Raw genomic sequence first — 14,482 nt, forward strand, 5'->3', positions numbered from 1 at the left:
ATTAAGAAACAATAAATACACTATTTTAAATGTTACTTTTTGATTATATCAATAAAGTTTCACCAATCATAATTTTACTTTTTAATTTATATTTAAATTTTAAAAATAAATGCATTAATTATATTTCAAAACATCATATATTTGTATACAAGATAAAAATATAGAATATCTTACATTTGTATCCGGAGGGAGTAAGATTTACTCTAAAACTCTTACAAAACAAAATGCTAATATGTTAAATCAGAAAAAGTGATTTTGCTAAATTAAATGTGTGGAAAATTTAATAAAATCCATGGCAAAATAATGAAAGAGTCGACAAAAAATATATTGAAAGTTCAAAAATGAATCATTTTAGTAATGAAAAAATATTAAAAGAGTAAATCCGATGTTTTAATGATCTAAAAATATATGTAGTCATTTAAAATAATATTATTATTTTCAGTTGTAGCAACGAAATTTTAACTAGTATTTATAAATTTGTAGATAAATAAATGTAATTAAATCTAAAAATAAATTTTAATTAGTATTTACAATAATAGGCTTTTATAATTAAATAGAATACCATCGTTTTATCCTTTTTTTTTGGGTTCTTGTTTACCCTTTAAAACTGCTGGAAGATGAAAAAATGGGCCCATTTAATTCCTGGTTGCAAGATCAAATTTGTTTTGGAAGCTCAGCATTCATGAATTTCATGTATTTGGAATTTGGTAAGCTTTTCCTTCACTTGTTATTCTCAATTTTTGGCTTTCAGCGAATATAAACTCAGATGGTGTAAACAAATATTGAACTAGGTTCCAAAAGTAATCGGAGGAAAAACCTTCCGTGTACTTATCAAAAGTAGAACGTTAGCCTGACATGCGTTTATATTTCCGGATATATCGCCAGTAACTGTACTCATACTTTTCTTTCTTGTGGGAGTCATTAACACATTTGTTAAACATTTTTTCTTAGGTTCATCAACAACATAATAGCCAATAAAAATTGTGAAACCATATTATGTTTTCAAAATAAAATAATACAATTTAAAAAAAATGCAAACCTAAACCTTAAATCCTAAATACTAAACCTGATTTTTGGATAAATCCCTAATCTCTTAAACTCTAGAATTTAGGTTCTATGGTTTAGGGTTCCAAAAAATTTAGAATTGACCCAAGGATTTAAGATTTATCTAAGAGTTTAAGGTTTAAGTTTTATCAGATGGTTTAGGATTTTATCTAAAGTTTACGGTTTAGTATTTCGAATTTAGGATTAAGATTTTGTTGGCGGCATGCAATTACTATTATTTTTTATATTATATATTTTTATTTTAAAAATATAATATGAATTGACAAATTTTTATTGGCTATTATGTTAAGGGTGAACCTAGAGGTTCGTCTTAAAGGATAACCTAAAAAAAACTCTTTGTTAAATTAGCTCTCCAAAAATGAATGTAAAGTGAGCAAGGAAAAAAAACATGTTTATTGCAAAAAAGTAAATATTACTGCAAGAAAATTATCATTGGGTGAACAAGCAACGCGTTAGCGCAATTTGAAAGAGCCGTGACTCTCCATATAATGGTAATAAATAGCTCTGGAATATAGTTGATCTTGATAGGCATGTATAAATTAAATGACAACAATTCAAGTCGACCAGAAAACTGAGAACTCTTTAAAAAGATCACAATATTAACACTACAAGAAAACAGGGGGATTATGATGGCCGAAATCGTCGGAAATTCGTCGGAATAGACCGATTCCGACAAATATCCGACGAACCCGTCCGTCGGTATCGTTTCGTTGGAAAAAAAAAATTCGTCGGAATTTCGTTTGTACTTCCGACGACTTTCTAACGAATACCGAGAAACGTCATTCTGACGAACTTCCGACGATATTACGATGCGGACACACGAGACCAGAGTTCATCGGAAAAACTACGTACCGACGGACAGCGTTCCTCGGACAATTCCGACGTAGCGTGTTCCTCGGTGTATTCCGACGAACATTGGTCGTCGGAATATACCGACGGACAGTGGTCGTCGGAATATACCGACGAACTAGGTTCGTCGGTATATTCCGACGAACTGTGGTTCGTCGGTACATTCCGACGGATATATATCCGTCGGTATATTCCGACGACCGTGTCCGTCGGTATATACCAATTTTAAAAACGAATTAATTTTGCATTTTTATATATTTTTTATATTAATAAATTAAAAAATCAGAAATTTAAAACTAATAATATTATATAATTTAAATTCATACAAACCGAAATAGGAAAAAAACATTCAGAAAGTTTAAAATTCATACAAACCGAAATAGAAAAAAAAACATTCCGAAAGTTTTAAAAAGCCGAAATAAACTAAGATGAACTCGAAGACATCAAACGATCTAGCTTCTGCATAATCTCGGTGTTGAACTTCTTCTGGGATGCCAACTCAGCAAGGATAGTGGCATTCTCCGAACGGATAGTGGCATTCTCCGAACGGATAGTGGCATTCTCCGAAAGGATAGTGGTGTTCTGCTCCTCCAATGCCCCAATCCGTTCATCTTTGTCATGTAGCTCCTCGAGAATCATGGGATCGGCATACGGAGCTTGCGAAGAAGATGCCGGATACGAAGAAGCACGACGGGCCAACCCAACTAAACGGCCTCCTTTCCTTTTAGGAACCGCCTACAAAAATATTTAAAGTAAGTAAATAGGGACAAGTAAGTAATCGACATTATAAAAAAAATATATTAATAAAAAATTACCTTTTCAACCATCTCATTTATTTGCAATAGAGACAGGTTGGTTGAAGCTCCCGTAGAGTCGCCGTCATCAGAGAGAGGCTGAGATTGAGAAACTATTTCAGCTTCCACCAAATCAACTGCACCTTTGATCACGGGGTCCTGAATTTGACCCGTCGTCTTGTTAGTGTGAGCCACCTTAATGAGTTGGAGACGATCAACGGGATTACCGTCATTTGCTTCGATCTAAAAAAACCGCCATTATTAGCCAAGAAATATATAAAATATTTATTTAAAAATATAAAGATAAATAATAATAAAAAACTTACAAGTTCATCCTCCTTAGTAGACATAGAGCAAGCGCCGAGGTTGTGCACATACATACCTTTCCCGCCACGATCGCTCTTCCGGTTCCTGGAGTTCCTAGAAGACGTCTCTGCAGTTTCTTCCTTCTCCCAATAAGCTATCAACTGCTCCCACACCGTCCCGTTGATGAACCGTGGCTTCTTGTTCTTCTGCCAAACTGTCTTCCACGCGTTTATCTGCTTTGTGTAAGAGTCCATGGCCTTTTCGTTGAATTTCTTACGGACTATTTCCGTAAGATCGGAGTGCCAGTTGAACTCTTGCTACAAAACAAACACAATTTAATAAGTAAATATATTTAAAAAAATGTAAAAACTTTAAAAAAATGAAGAGTTACTATACCGCAAACTGACGAAACCACAACTCTCGTTCGTCGGAAGGGATCACACTCCACTTTGGATATCCAAAACGGAGCATGGAGTACATCATCTGGTTGATGCTCCGGGTAATGCCATTTTTCGACTTGGTGAACCTTTAAAAAAAATACAAGTTAGCAAGTTAATTAAAGGAAAAAATATAACGGTACAAATAAAAAAAATATTAACCAAGTGCTATGGCCTCGTCGTGGGTTGGGTTGGAGAAACGGGAGATGCTCTCGACCTGGTTGTTGAACCAATAGATGAACCGGCATGACCCCCAGATCCTGTTGAGCAGCAGCGTGAGGGGCAGCGTGAGGGGCAGAGGGAGCTGGAGCGGGAATATATGCGGGAACCGAGTCATGAGACGATCCCGATGCACGGGAACTGCTCACCAAACTACGTCGAAGACGGGCTGCGGGGCGGGCTTCATCCTCGGCCCTAAAAAAAAAAATTAATACATCAAACATATTTTCAAATCATTTCTATTTTTAATGTTTTCATTTATATATTTACAAAAGGTTTTATAAACGTTTTAAAAAAAACTATTAAACTTTTTATATATATATATATATATGTATACAAAATTATAAAAAATTATAAATATAGAAAAATGTTGTTAAAAATTTATAAATGAAGAAAAATGTTGTTAAATATTTATATTTTTTTAAAAAAACGTTTTATTATACATAGTTTATTAGTGGAAACTTATACATGATTTACATATATATATATGTATACAAAATTATAAAAAATTTATAAATATAGAAAAATGTTGTTAAATATTTTTAAAAATATTTAAAAACGTTTTATTATATATATTTCATTACTGGAACCTGGAAAAAGTTTTTAAAAATAAAAAAAAACGTTTTAAAAAATCAAAAAACGTTTTTAAAAATCAAAAAACGTTTTTAAAAATCAAAAAATGTTCCAAAAAAAACTAAAACAACAATCCAAACAACAATCCTAACTTATATATCCTAAACTATCAATCAAACAACCTAAAATCCGAGATCTAACATCCAAAACCCTAAAGAATTGAGATTAAAGAAGGTTTGGGATGAATCTTACATGATTTAGGGTTTGGGGGAGGAATCGCCGGTGTAGAGGGAGGAATCGCCGGTGTAGAGAGAGGAATCGCCGGTGAATCGCCGGTGGAGAGAGGAATTTAAAGAGAGAGATGCGGAGATAACGAAGAAAGAAGAAGGAGGAGGGTTATTATATCAGACGATTCCGACAGACACGGGTTCGTCGGTATTCCGTCGGTATAATTAAAATATACCAAATGCCAATTCGCGAAAATTTTCAAGCGGTTTGGTTCTCCCGGGCAAATTGAAATTCCGACGGAATTCCGACGACTTAGTGTTTAGGGTGTTGATTTCAAGTTTCTAAATGCAAAATCCAAATCTTTGATAATATATATAGTATTTGCATAAAGATTTAACAATAAAAATGTTTTATAACACGATTTTACACAATAACATTTTTTGTAGTATAAGCTTATATAAATATGATTGTATAAGTATATAATGTTAAGATGAGATGTTATGAAAACAATGATATGCATACATAAATATTTTAATGAGTTGTTATATTTGAACGGTTGCGATCTAATACTATACTAAACACTTATTATGTGTTATTTTCATAGTTTTGGCATCTAAATTTTATAGATTTTTTTGATTGAAACTTTATAGAAACACATGTCGTCGGTATTTTCCGACGAAATACCGACGACCCTTCCAATTTTCAATGAAACCCATTGTCGTCGCTATGTCATCGGTATATTGCGAGAGATTTCCGACGGACCAATAAAAAAAAAAAAAACTAATCAGAATCTTCTGAATCTTCATCAAACTCCCCAACCTCGGCTTCCGGCTCTGAATGTACGACAACATCATGTCCAAACACAGTCAAATTCTCAACGAGTTGAACATTTTCAAATCTTCAACTGCCTGGGCGTTGCTGGTAGACTCTGGTTGCAATGGTTCATCATCATCAGAAGTTCCATCCACTCGTCCTCTTGGGTTGATTTGCGTTACAGTAACCCATGGATCGTCTCTATACGTCACCCGAGGATAACTGATGTAGCACACCTATACATATCAATTATACAAGTATTAGTAAAATATATAACATTAATTAATTATATTGGTAAAAAAATTATGAATAGATTGACATACCTGATCAGCTTGCGAACCAAGAATGAAGGGATCATAATATTGAAGTTTCCGCCGCGAATGAACTGATGTAACACCAAACGCATCAATCTTCACTCCTCTATCTGGGGTGGTGTCATACCAATCACAATAGAATACTACACAACGCAATCCAACCATTCCAGGAAATTGGATTTCCAATATTTCTTTTATGTTGCCGTAGTAGACATCGTCACCAGAAGAAGATGAAACACCAGCATCATATGTTGTCTTAGAATGACCTTTCCTTGTGAATGCATATCCTCGCGTACAAAATTTAGGATATGATTTGACCACATAGTTTGGTCCCTGCACAAATTCGCGTATCCAATCATCGAACACAAGACCTCTGGCCAAACCATCATTCACCTATAAATTAAAAACATATATGATTGAAAAGTTAATTAGTTTATATATATTAAATTTAAACTAATCATTTGCATAGGGTAATATGATATATGACTCACATAACTACGAAGCCACGCAGCAAATCCGTTATCTCTAAGTTGTCGAAGCTCATCTTCTGTTGCATGCCTGTGAGTCATACGCAACTCCGCCATATATACACTATATACAAAAATATTATCAATATGAAATAAATTTATTGAATATTAATCTAACAATAAATGAATAAATATTTTTACCTCTCATATTGTAGAACATCTTCACAGTTGGTGAGCAAATATGTTTGCAAATGAGCGTGCTCAGTGTCCGTAAGTCTCCGCTTCGTGAATTTTCCACTAAGTCGTCCTATTTCCTTGAACATGCTTGGGACAGTAACATGATATGTTGCTCTCTCCCCTCTATCATCATGCCGAGCAGGTCTTCGGTGTTTTGTATGCACTTCTGGTGGAAAATAATTTTCAGCAAAGATTGCAGTTTCTTCATTGATCACCTGTGCCACTATAGATCCTTCCACCCTGCTTTGATTTTTGACCATCTTCTTCAGATGATGCATATAACGCTCAAAAATATACATCCATCTGTACTGCACAGGACCACCAAGTTCCAATTCTCTTGCGAGATGAATAGCAAGATGTTCCATTACATCAAAGAATGATGGAGGAAATATCTTCTCAAGGTTGCACATGCTGACTGGTGCGTTTGTCTTCAAATTATTAATACCCTCTTCAGTCACTACTCTGCTGCATAAGTCGCGGAAGAAAACACTAATCCCTACATAGATAAAAGACATAATTTTCGTAAGTATTAAGTTTTTATAAGCATAATTGTTAAATATAAAAATAAATTTAATTGTAAAAATATAATATACCTGCAATTGCTTCATGAACATTACGTGGCAATAATGCTGAAAAAGCAAACGGAAGGAGGCGCTGCATAATTACATGACAATCATGACTCTTCAAGCCAGTAAACTTTCCTTCGCTTCTATCAACGCAGTTCCCCAAATTTGATGCATATCCGTCAGGAAATTTCACTTTATCTGTAATCCAATCAAAGAACTCTTCTTTTCTAGCACCATCTAGCCGATAAATGGGAAAAGGGGCCGTACCGTTCTCATCAACGTGAAGTTCAGAACGATCACAAATATCGACTAAATCCAACCTTGACTTCAAATTATCCTTCGTTTTACCTTGGATGTTAAGGACTGTGTTCATCAGATTATCGAAGAAGTTCTTCTCAATATGCATGACATCTAAATTATGCCGCAATAGATGACTCTCCCAATATGGCAGATCCCAGAAAATACTCTTTTTGTGCCAGTTATGTAGCTCTCCAACCGCATTGACTCGAATGTTTTCATGTCCACCTACATCTGGCGTCCTTTCTGCATCAAAATACCTAAACTGCTTCAACAAATCTTTCCCACTAACTTCCTCAGGTGGACCATCAAACACCTGCTTGTTCTTCGTAAACGAAGTCTTACTCCTGCGGTATGGATGATCAGGTGGTAGAAATCGTCTGTGACAGTCAAACCAACACGTTTTCCTTCCGTTCTTTAGTTGGAAAGCATCTGTGTCATCTTGACAATATGGACATGATAGCTTCCCATGTGTTGTCCATCCAGATAACATACCATATGCTGGAAAGTCACTTATTGTCCACATAAGTACTGCCCGCATCTGAAAGTTTTCTTTGCGCGAAACATCGTATGTCTCAAAACCATGCGCCCATAGTTGTTGCAACTCATATATTAGTGGTTGAAGAAACACATCTAGTGATCTTTTAGGATGATCTGGCCCGGGGACGAGAATTGAGAGAAACAAAAACTCTCGTCGCATGCACAAGCTCGGCCGTAAGTTGTACGGTGTCACAATAACTGGCCATAGAGAATACTGTCTTCCATGCTTTCCAAATGGGCTGAAACCATCAGTAGATAATCCAAGATAAACATTTCTTCTCTCTTCCGCAAATTCTGGATATGTTGACTGGAAATGTTTCCAAGCCTTTGCATCTGAAGGATGTCTAATCTCACCATTTGTGGAATGCTCTGCATGCCATCTCATTGCTTTTGCTGTGCGCTCACACTGATACAACCTCTTCAATCTTTCCGTCAAAGGCAAATACCACATTCTTTTGAATGGGATCGGAACTCTTCCCCTCGTCTCCTGATAACGAGGTTTCCCACAAAATTTGCATACATTCCGTGTCTCATCCGCTCTCCAGTAGATCATGCAGTTGTCAATACATACATCTATCACTTCATACGGTAGTTGAAGACCTGCAACAAGTTTCTGAACCTCGTAGTATGAACCCGGTGCAAGGTTATCCTCAGGTAGAATACCTTTGACAAAATCAGTAATCGCATCCATACATTCTTCAGCCAAATTATAGTCTGTCTTAATACCCATTAATCTAGTTGCAGATGATAAGACTGAATGACCATCTCTACAATTTTGATACAAAGGTTGTTTTCCTGCATCCAACATGTCAAAAAATCTCCTAGATTCGGGGTTTGGTTCTTCCCCTCTATAATGATCATGTACCATCTGCTCAGTACCTACACCATAATCTATATCCGTTCTAGATTCTTCTAACCTAATATCAGGCTGAGGTTCACTAACAGGCTGAGGTTCGCTAGTACTACCATATTCATAACCAGTTTCCCCATGAAGGTACCAAACTTTATAATTACGTGAAAACCCTTTCATATACAAATGAGTCCAAACATCAAATTCTTTTATAACCTTATTATTATTGCAAGAAGAGCAGGGACATCTTAACATACCACTTTTTGCATCCGGTTGCTGTTGAACAAGCCTCATGAATTCTCCAATCCCTTGAACGTATTCTTCCGTAAGCAAATTGGTGTTCGGATCCAAATGAGGTTTATCCATCCACGAACGATAATAAACTTCTGAAGACATGATTTTCACGGAATTGTTATGACTAAAGAGAATGAAGAGAGAATGAAGTGTGAATGAGTTGAATGAGGAGAGGTTGTATTTATAGGAAATTGCTTACGGACCTCCGACGACTTTCCGACGAAATTCCGACGGATGTAAAGCAGTCCGTCGGAATTCCGTCGGTATTGTCCAATCTCAAACGGCTATACAACGGTCATATAAATTTGTCGGCAACGGTCACATGGTTCGTCGGAATTCCGTCGGAAAATACCGACAGAATTCCGACGACTTTGCTGTTAATCGGAATGTCGTCGGAAATTCGTCGGAATATACCGACGAACTTCCGACGACTACAACGGTTACATTTTTTATCGGAATGTCGTCGAAAAGTCGTCGGAAAATTCTGACGAAACATGTTTCGTCGGAATTCCGTCGGAAACGGCCGACGGAATTCCGACGACTTAATTTTTTTGGGTTTGGTCGGAAATTTGTCAGTATTCCGTCACAAATGTCCGACGACATTGGTGTCCGTCGGAACCTCCGTCGGAATTCGGTGTGTTTTCTTGTAGTGTAAGGAGGAAAGTGGATTAGATGTTCCATGTCATGTCTGGACAACATTCGATTCCATAGTAGTACAGTGGTTGGAAGTTGGAACCTAAAACGGAATCGTACAATACAATGGGTTTCATAGTTCCTACTTCCTAAAACATTGTTTGGATTTCGGTCTCAGTGAATATATGGAAGAATGAGTACACATATTTAAGATTTGAATGTAATTTTTTTAAAATGGTATGCCTATATGAACTTATATCATACTCTCTCCATTTCTTTTATAAGTAACGTTTTAGCATTTTGATTTTGTTCTAAAATATTAGTCGTTTCCTAAAATCTAGTCAGATAATAACTAAAATCGACTTCATTTACTCTTGTGTTATGATCTGTCGTAATAATGGGTTTGAGTAAATTAAATATATAAAAAAGGTTAGATTAGATATTGTTTTAATTCCTGAAAAATTGTTAATCGTCATTTAAAATAAAACAGAGGGAGTAGTTTTAAACAAAATACATGTGCAATTTTATATACAAAATTATATTTTGGCTTGGAAATAGAGTAATTTCTACTTGGATTCATATTTTAAATGAATGATATTTATAAATGTTAATAAACTTTCAAAATAATATAATTGTAAATATAGTAAAATTTCCTTGGTAATCTAAGAAAAAAATATAGCCATTAATAAATGTTTATGGGTTTCTGCCATCAATAGGCCTATTGGGTTTTGACCCATTATCAAAACCCAATTGACGAAACTTGAGATGTATCTGAAGTTTTGAACCACAACTACTCATGAGGTTAACCAGCGATTATTTTCCTCTCTAGAATTATACACAGGGAAATGATATTCCTATTGAACATTAACTAAGGATGTGGTCCACTGATGTGATCTCATTTCTTCTTATTACAAGCGAGCAGATTACTATATGTAAGTTTTTTTTTTTTGGGTAAAATGTTAAATAAACTATATCTAAGTTCATCTATAAAATGTCTTAATTCATTGGTTTGAGCAATTACACATGTCGACCACAATGCGAAATCAATCACTAGGAGTCATGATAGTAACGAATAATGTTGCTTCTATACCGGCGCATTTAATTTCAAAAATATGAACTTTTAAGTATTATTATCATTCATTACAAGAAACTCGCTGGTCAAGCTGGGGCCATGGCCCGTGTACCGACGGGTAGAAACAATAGTTGAAGAATACAAACAGAGGAATTAGATCATTATCCTAAACAGCTAATGAAACTCTCATGTTCTCTAGCTAAAACAATGGGACACAGCAAAAAAAGAAATGAAAATTTTGTTTTCTCAAAATGAAAACATTCATAACCATTTAAACACCTTGAAAGCATATACAAAACATAACAAAGAGAGAGAGAAGGAAACTGTAAAATCAAAAACATAAAAGCCAACAAACTTTTAAAGCATAACAAAAGCAAAAGACGATCATCACAAAAACACATCATCATCATTTCATACTTAATGATCATCTTTTTCTTCTTCTTAATCAGTCTCCTTTTCCTTCTTCACCTCATCTACGGTCTTGGGATGGTACCCTGGAAGCTTCTCCTTGATCTTCTCCAGAATCCCCTTCTTCTCCGCCGGATGCGCTTCCTCCACCGGAGGAGCAACAACCGGTGCGGCGGGTGAAGCATCTTCAGGCTTCTTTCCATGTCCTGGAAGCTTCTCCTTCAGCTTATCCATAAACCCTTTCTTCTCCTCCTCTGTTTTCACCTCTCCTTCAGCAGTCGTAGCAGTCTTCTTCTTGTCCTTCTTCTTCTTCCTCTTCTCACCATCTTCGCCTTCTTCCTCGCTTGACTGTCCAATACGTATCCATATAGTTAGACTAGGTTACAGTTACCATCATTCAACAGACAAGATCTAACACAATACACTTATACACATAGATTATGTCCGAATCTTCCACTATATTTTTTAATGATCATATATAAACTTACGGAGCTAAAAGAGCTGTCGCTTCGGTGAAGCTTCTCGAGGAGACTATGCTTTTTCTCTTCTTTCTCGTGTTTAACCTCAGGCACCACTGGCTCTGAGATATGAACCTTATGTTCAAACTCAGAGTCGATGGTCTCCTCAGGTTTTGTTTCCTCCTTCTTCTTCCCCAAGAAATCAAACAGTCCTCGATCCGTGACCTCCGCTGATGATTCCTCGGTCGTTACCTTTGGTACCTCCTGCTCATGAACTACGCTCTTGGTTTCCTCCGCCATAGTTATCAAGAAAACGTTTGCTAGGTTTGATGAGAATATGAAAATGATCAAAGTATACTTTGAGATGAATGAGAGGACGTTCGTTTTATACTGTGAGGACTATGGAGGGGTCCAATCCAACGCGGATTTCACGCTCTATGATTATTTTAAAATTTTATTAATATATTTACACATTTTAGATATATTACAAAATGGCCCTACTTATTTATTTTCCTTTTTATAGCTTCTTATCTTCTCCACCACGTAACTAACATTCTCTTAAATGAATTAATTAATGATAAACTAGTTGCTTACGTGATCAGAGACTAATCTATCTTAAATAATTTTGCAATGATCAAGAAAATATTGGATGAGACTGGTAACTAGATAGAGTTGCCAAATCAAAAAAAAAATCGAGAACTTAGTGGTTTGGGGTTTTCTTTATAAAATAACATATATATGGATGCAATTGTAAATCCCATAAATAGTTAAAGAAAGAAGAGAGTTAGTACTAACTATTTAACTCACCATAGATGGGAAGACACGTGTCGACTATTAGTGAAAATTGGACGGTGGACAAACGTTCAGAAAAATAGAAAGACGACATAAAAATGAGACAGAGAGAAAAGTGATAATAAGCAATTAGAAGTCAACACGTGTCTATAAATCATGGAGTTTGTCCTAGTGTAGGACCCAAAAGCGTGTTCTGATTGGCTAAAAGACGTAATGTCGGTGGTGTCGGTCCATTGACTTATTGACTAGTGCCACGCTGGAAGAAGCTTAATAACGTCACTCTATATATTAACGTTACAATGAAAACAAAAATATCGTGGTTCCTTGTTCTTAATACTTATCCCGTGAAGTTAATAGTCTAGGGGTAGTGGCATGATCTTTGAAATTGTATTAATACATTTCAACGTAATCGGATATGTTCAGCTAATTTTCTAAAGCTAAACATAAAGATGATGATTAAAAAACCAAGCGGTGGTAGCCTAGTGGTAATCTCTTGGGGCTTGGTGTTTACCCACATCAGTCATGGGTTCGATTCCCACTGGGAAGTAAATTATCACTACTTGGCCAGTCTGGGCTTGGGCTTCGGCCCAAGTGGTTTACATGGTGGGCCATAACAGATGATTGGTCCACCCCCTGGCATTAGTCGGAAGGTATTCCAAACTCGGGTCAGTCAGTGTGGTACGCTTTCGGGCTAATCCACTCTGTAGCACTAAGTTCGTTCCTCCCGGAGCCGACCGGATCAGCCGATAAGGTTTATCAAAAAAAAAAAGATGATGATTAAAAAAAACAGGAGGATACATATGAGCGAGAATACGATAACTTGAACTGCTAGATATAATGAGATATATATGTTAATGTGTGGGATGCCATCTTCGACATGTTTGAGATAGGAAATGATTAGAATATTAAAATGGACAGATGGTGCCGGGAAGCATCGTCGATCGTCTCTTTACATAGCAGCGAATCGTGTACTATTATCATTCGTAGTCTCTCGTCTCAAATTTGAATCGAGACGCAACATGAACCGTGACATAGCAACACATGCATCAAACCAAACAAGTATTTTTCAGTTTGGTGGTCTTTTTCTGTTTCATATTCTATGAATTGTGTTCTCGGTGATAGCGAACCGACAACTTGTACCCGACATCGTGGTAATACTAATACATATAGGCCTTGGCACGGCATGGATCGAATAGTACCATACTTTTCAGTATTTGTGATTTGTTTCGTACTTCATTGATATCTAATTTTCTCATTTGCTTTGCTTCGAAAAAATATGGATATTCGGTATTTCGGATATTTGGAATTTTTTTAAAATTTCTGAATATTCACGGATATTTACGGAAATTTCAACCACTTTGTTCAATACAAGTAAATCTAGAAAAAATAATACACATTTATTTTTTAAAAATATCTTTTTATGTAAAGTAAAAAATTAATGAGCTATATGTTTTATAAATTTTTAAAATTAATAAATTTTCTTATAAAACAAATATTCTTAGAAAAGTTGTAGTTTTGTATAAAGGTTATATATATATATATATATTTTTAATTTAATATTTTTATAAGTAAATTTTAAAACAAAATTTAATAAATTATATTTTAAATAATAATTATATAATATTATACATTTAAAACTTTATATTTAAATGTAGATATACATCAATTTGTATAAACGTTGGAGCGGATCGGATATCCATCTCTAAATTTTTTTAATATTTGTGATTTGCTTCTTTTTAACGGATATTGATTTTAGTATTTGCTTTGTTTCAAATACCTACGGATATCCAGAATTTTTTGGATCGAATTGAGGCGAATAATGAATCAAATCAAATTTAACTGGATAAAATGCCCACCCTTAAATACATAGTGAGTACTTATTATCTTGTAATATCTACATAAGAGAAATTGGTGAACACTTTAAAATATTTGTAATGTAACTACGGTCGGTTTTAGATGTAACCAAATACTCCCCCGTTTCTGAATAAGTGTCTCAATGATATTTTCACACATATTAAAAAAGTTGCTGAAATATATGTAAGTTGTTATTAATTACATCTCTCTGATCAATAGTATTTGAGATAAATAAAATTATTTATAAAATCAATGCAGTTTGTAATTAATTTTCAGCTGAAAGTAAATATAATTTGCATCGAAATTGTAAAGTGATACTTTTTGTGTAACAAGAAAAAAATATTAGAATGACACTTATTATGAAACAGAAGGAGTATAAGGCTTTTAAATTTATGAAAGTTAATACATAAAAACCA

At 35.0% G+C, this 14,482-nt stretch overlaps 1 protein-coding gene across 1 annotated transcript; it reads right to left on the reverse strand.

Moving 5' to 3' along the window:
* Nucleotides 1-10,784: 10,784 nt before the first annotated feature.
* LOC106381394 (dehydrin ERD14) lies at nucleotides 10,785-11,777 on the reverse strand. Its single transcript, XM_013821296.3, has 2 exons — nucleotides 11,451-11,777; nucleotides 10,785-11,310 (listed from the first exon to the last, which is right to left on the reverse strand). Exons 1-2 carry the CDS (start codon nucleotides 11,718-11,720, stop codon nucleotides 10,996-10,998), a joined length of 585 nt encoding a protein of 194 aa, XP_013676750.2. The 5' UTR covers nucleotides 11,721-11,777; the 3' UTR covers nucleotides 10,785-10,995.
* Nucleotides 11,778-14,482: the final 2,705 nt, after the last annotated feature.

This window comes from Brassica napus, chromosome C2 (assembly GCF_020379485.1).
Source record: "Brassica napus cultivar Da-Ae chromosome C2, Da-Ae, whole genome shotgun sequence".
In the NCBI taxonomy this organism is placed as follows: domain Eukaryota; kingdom Viridiplantae; phylum Streptophyta; class Magnoliopsida; order Brassicales; family Brassicaceae; genus Brassica; species Brassica napus.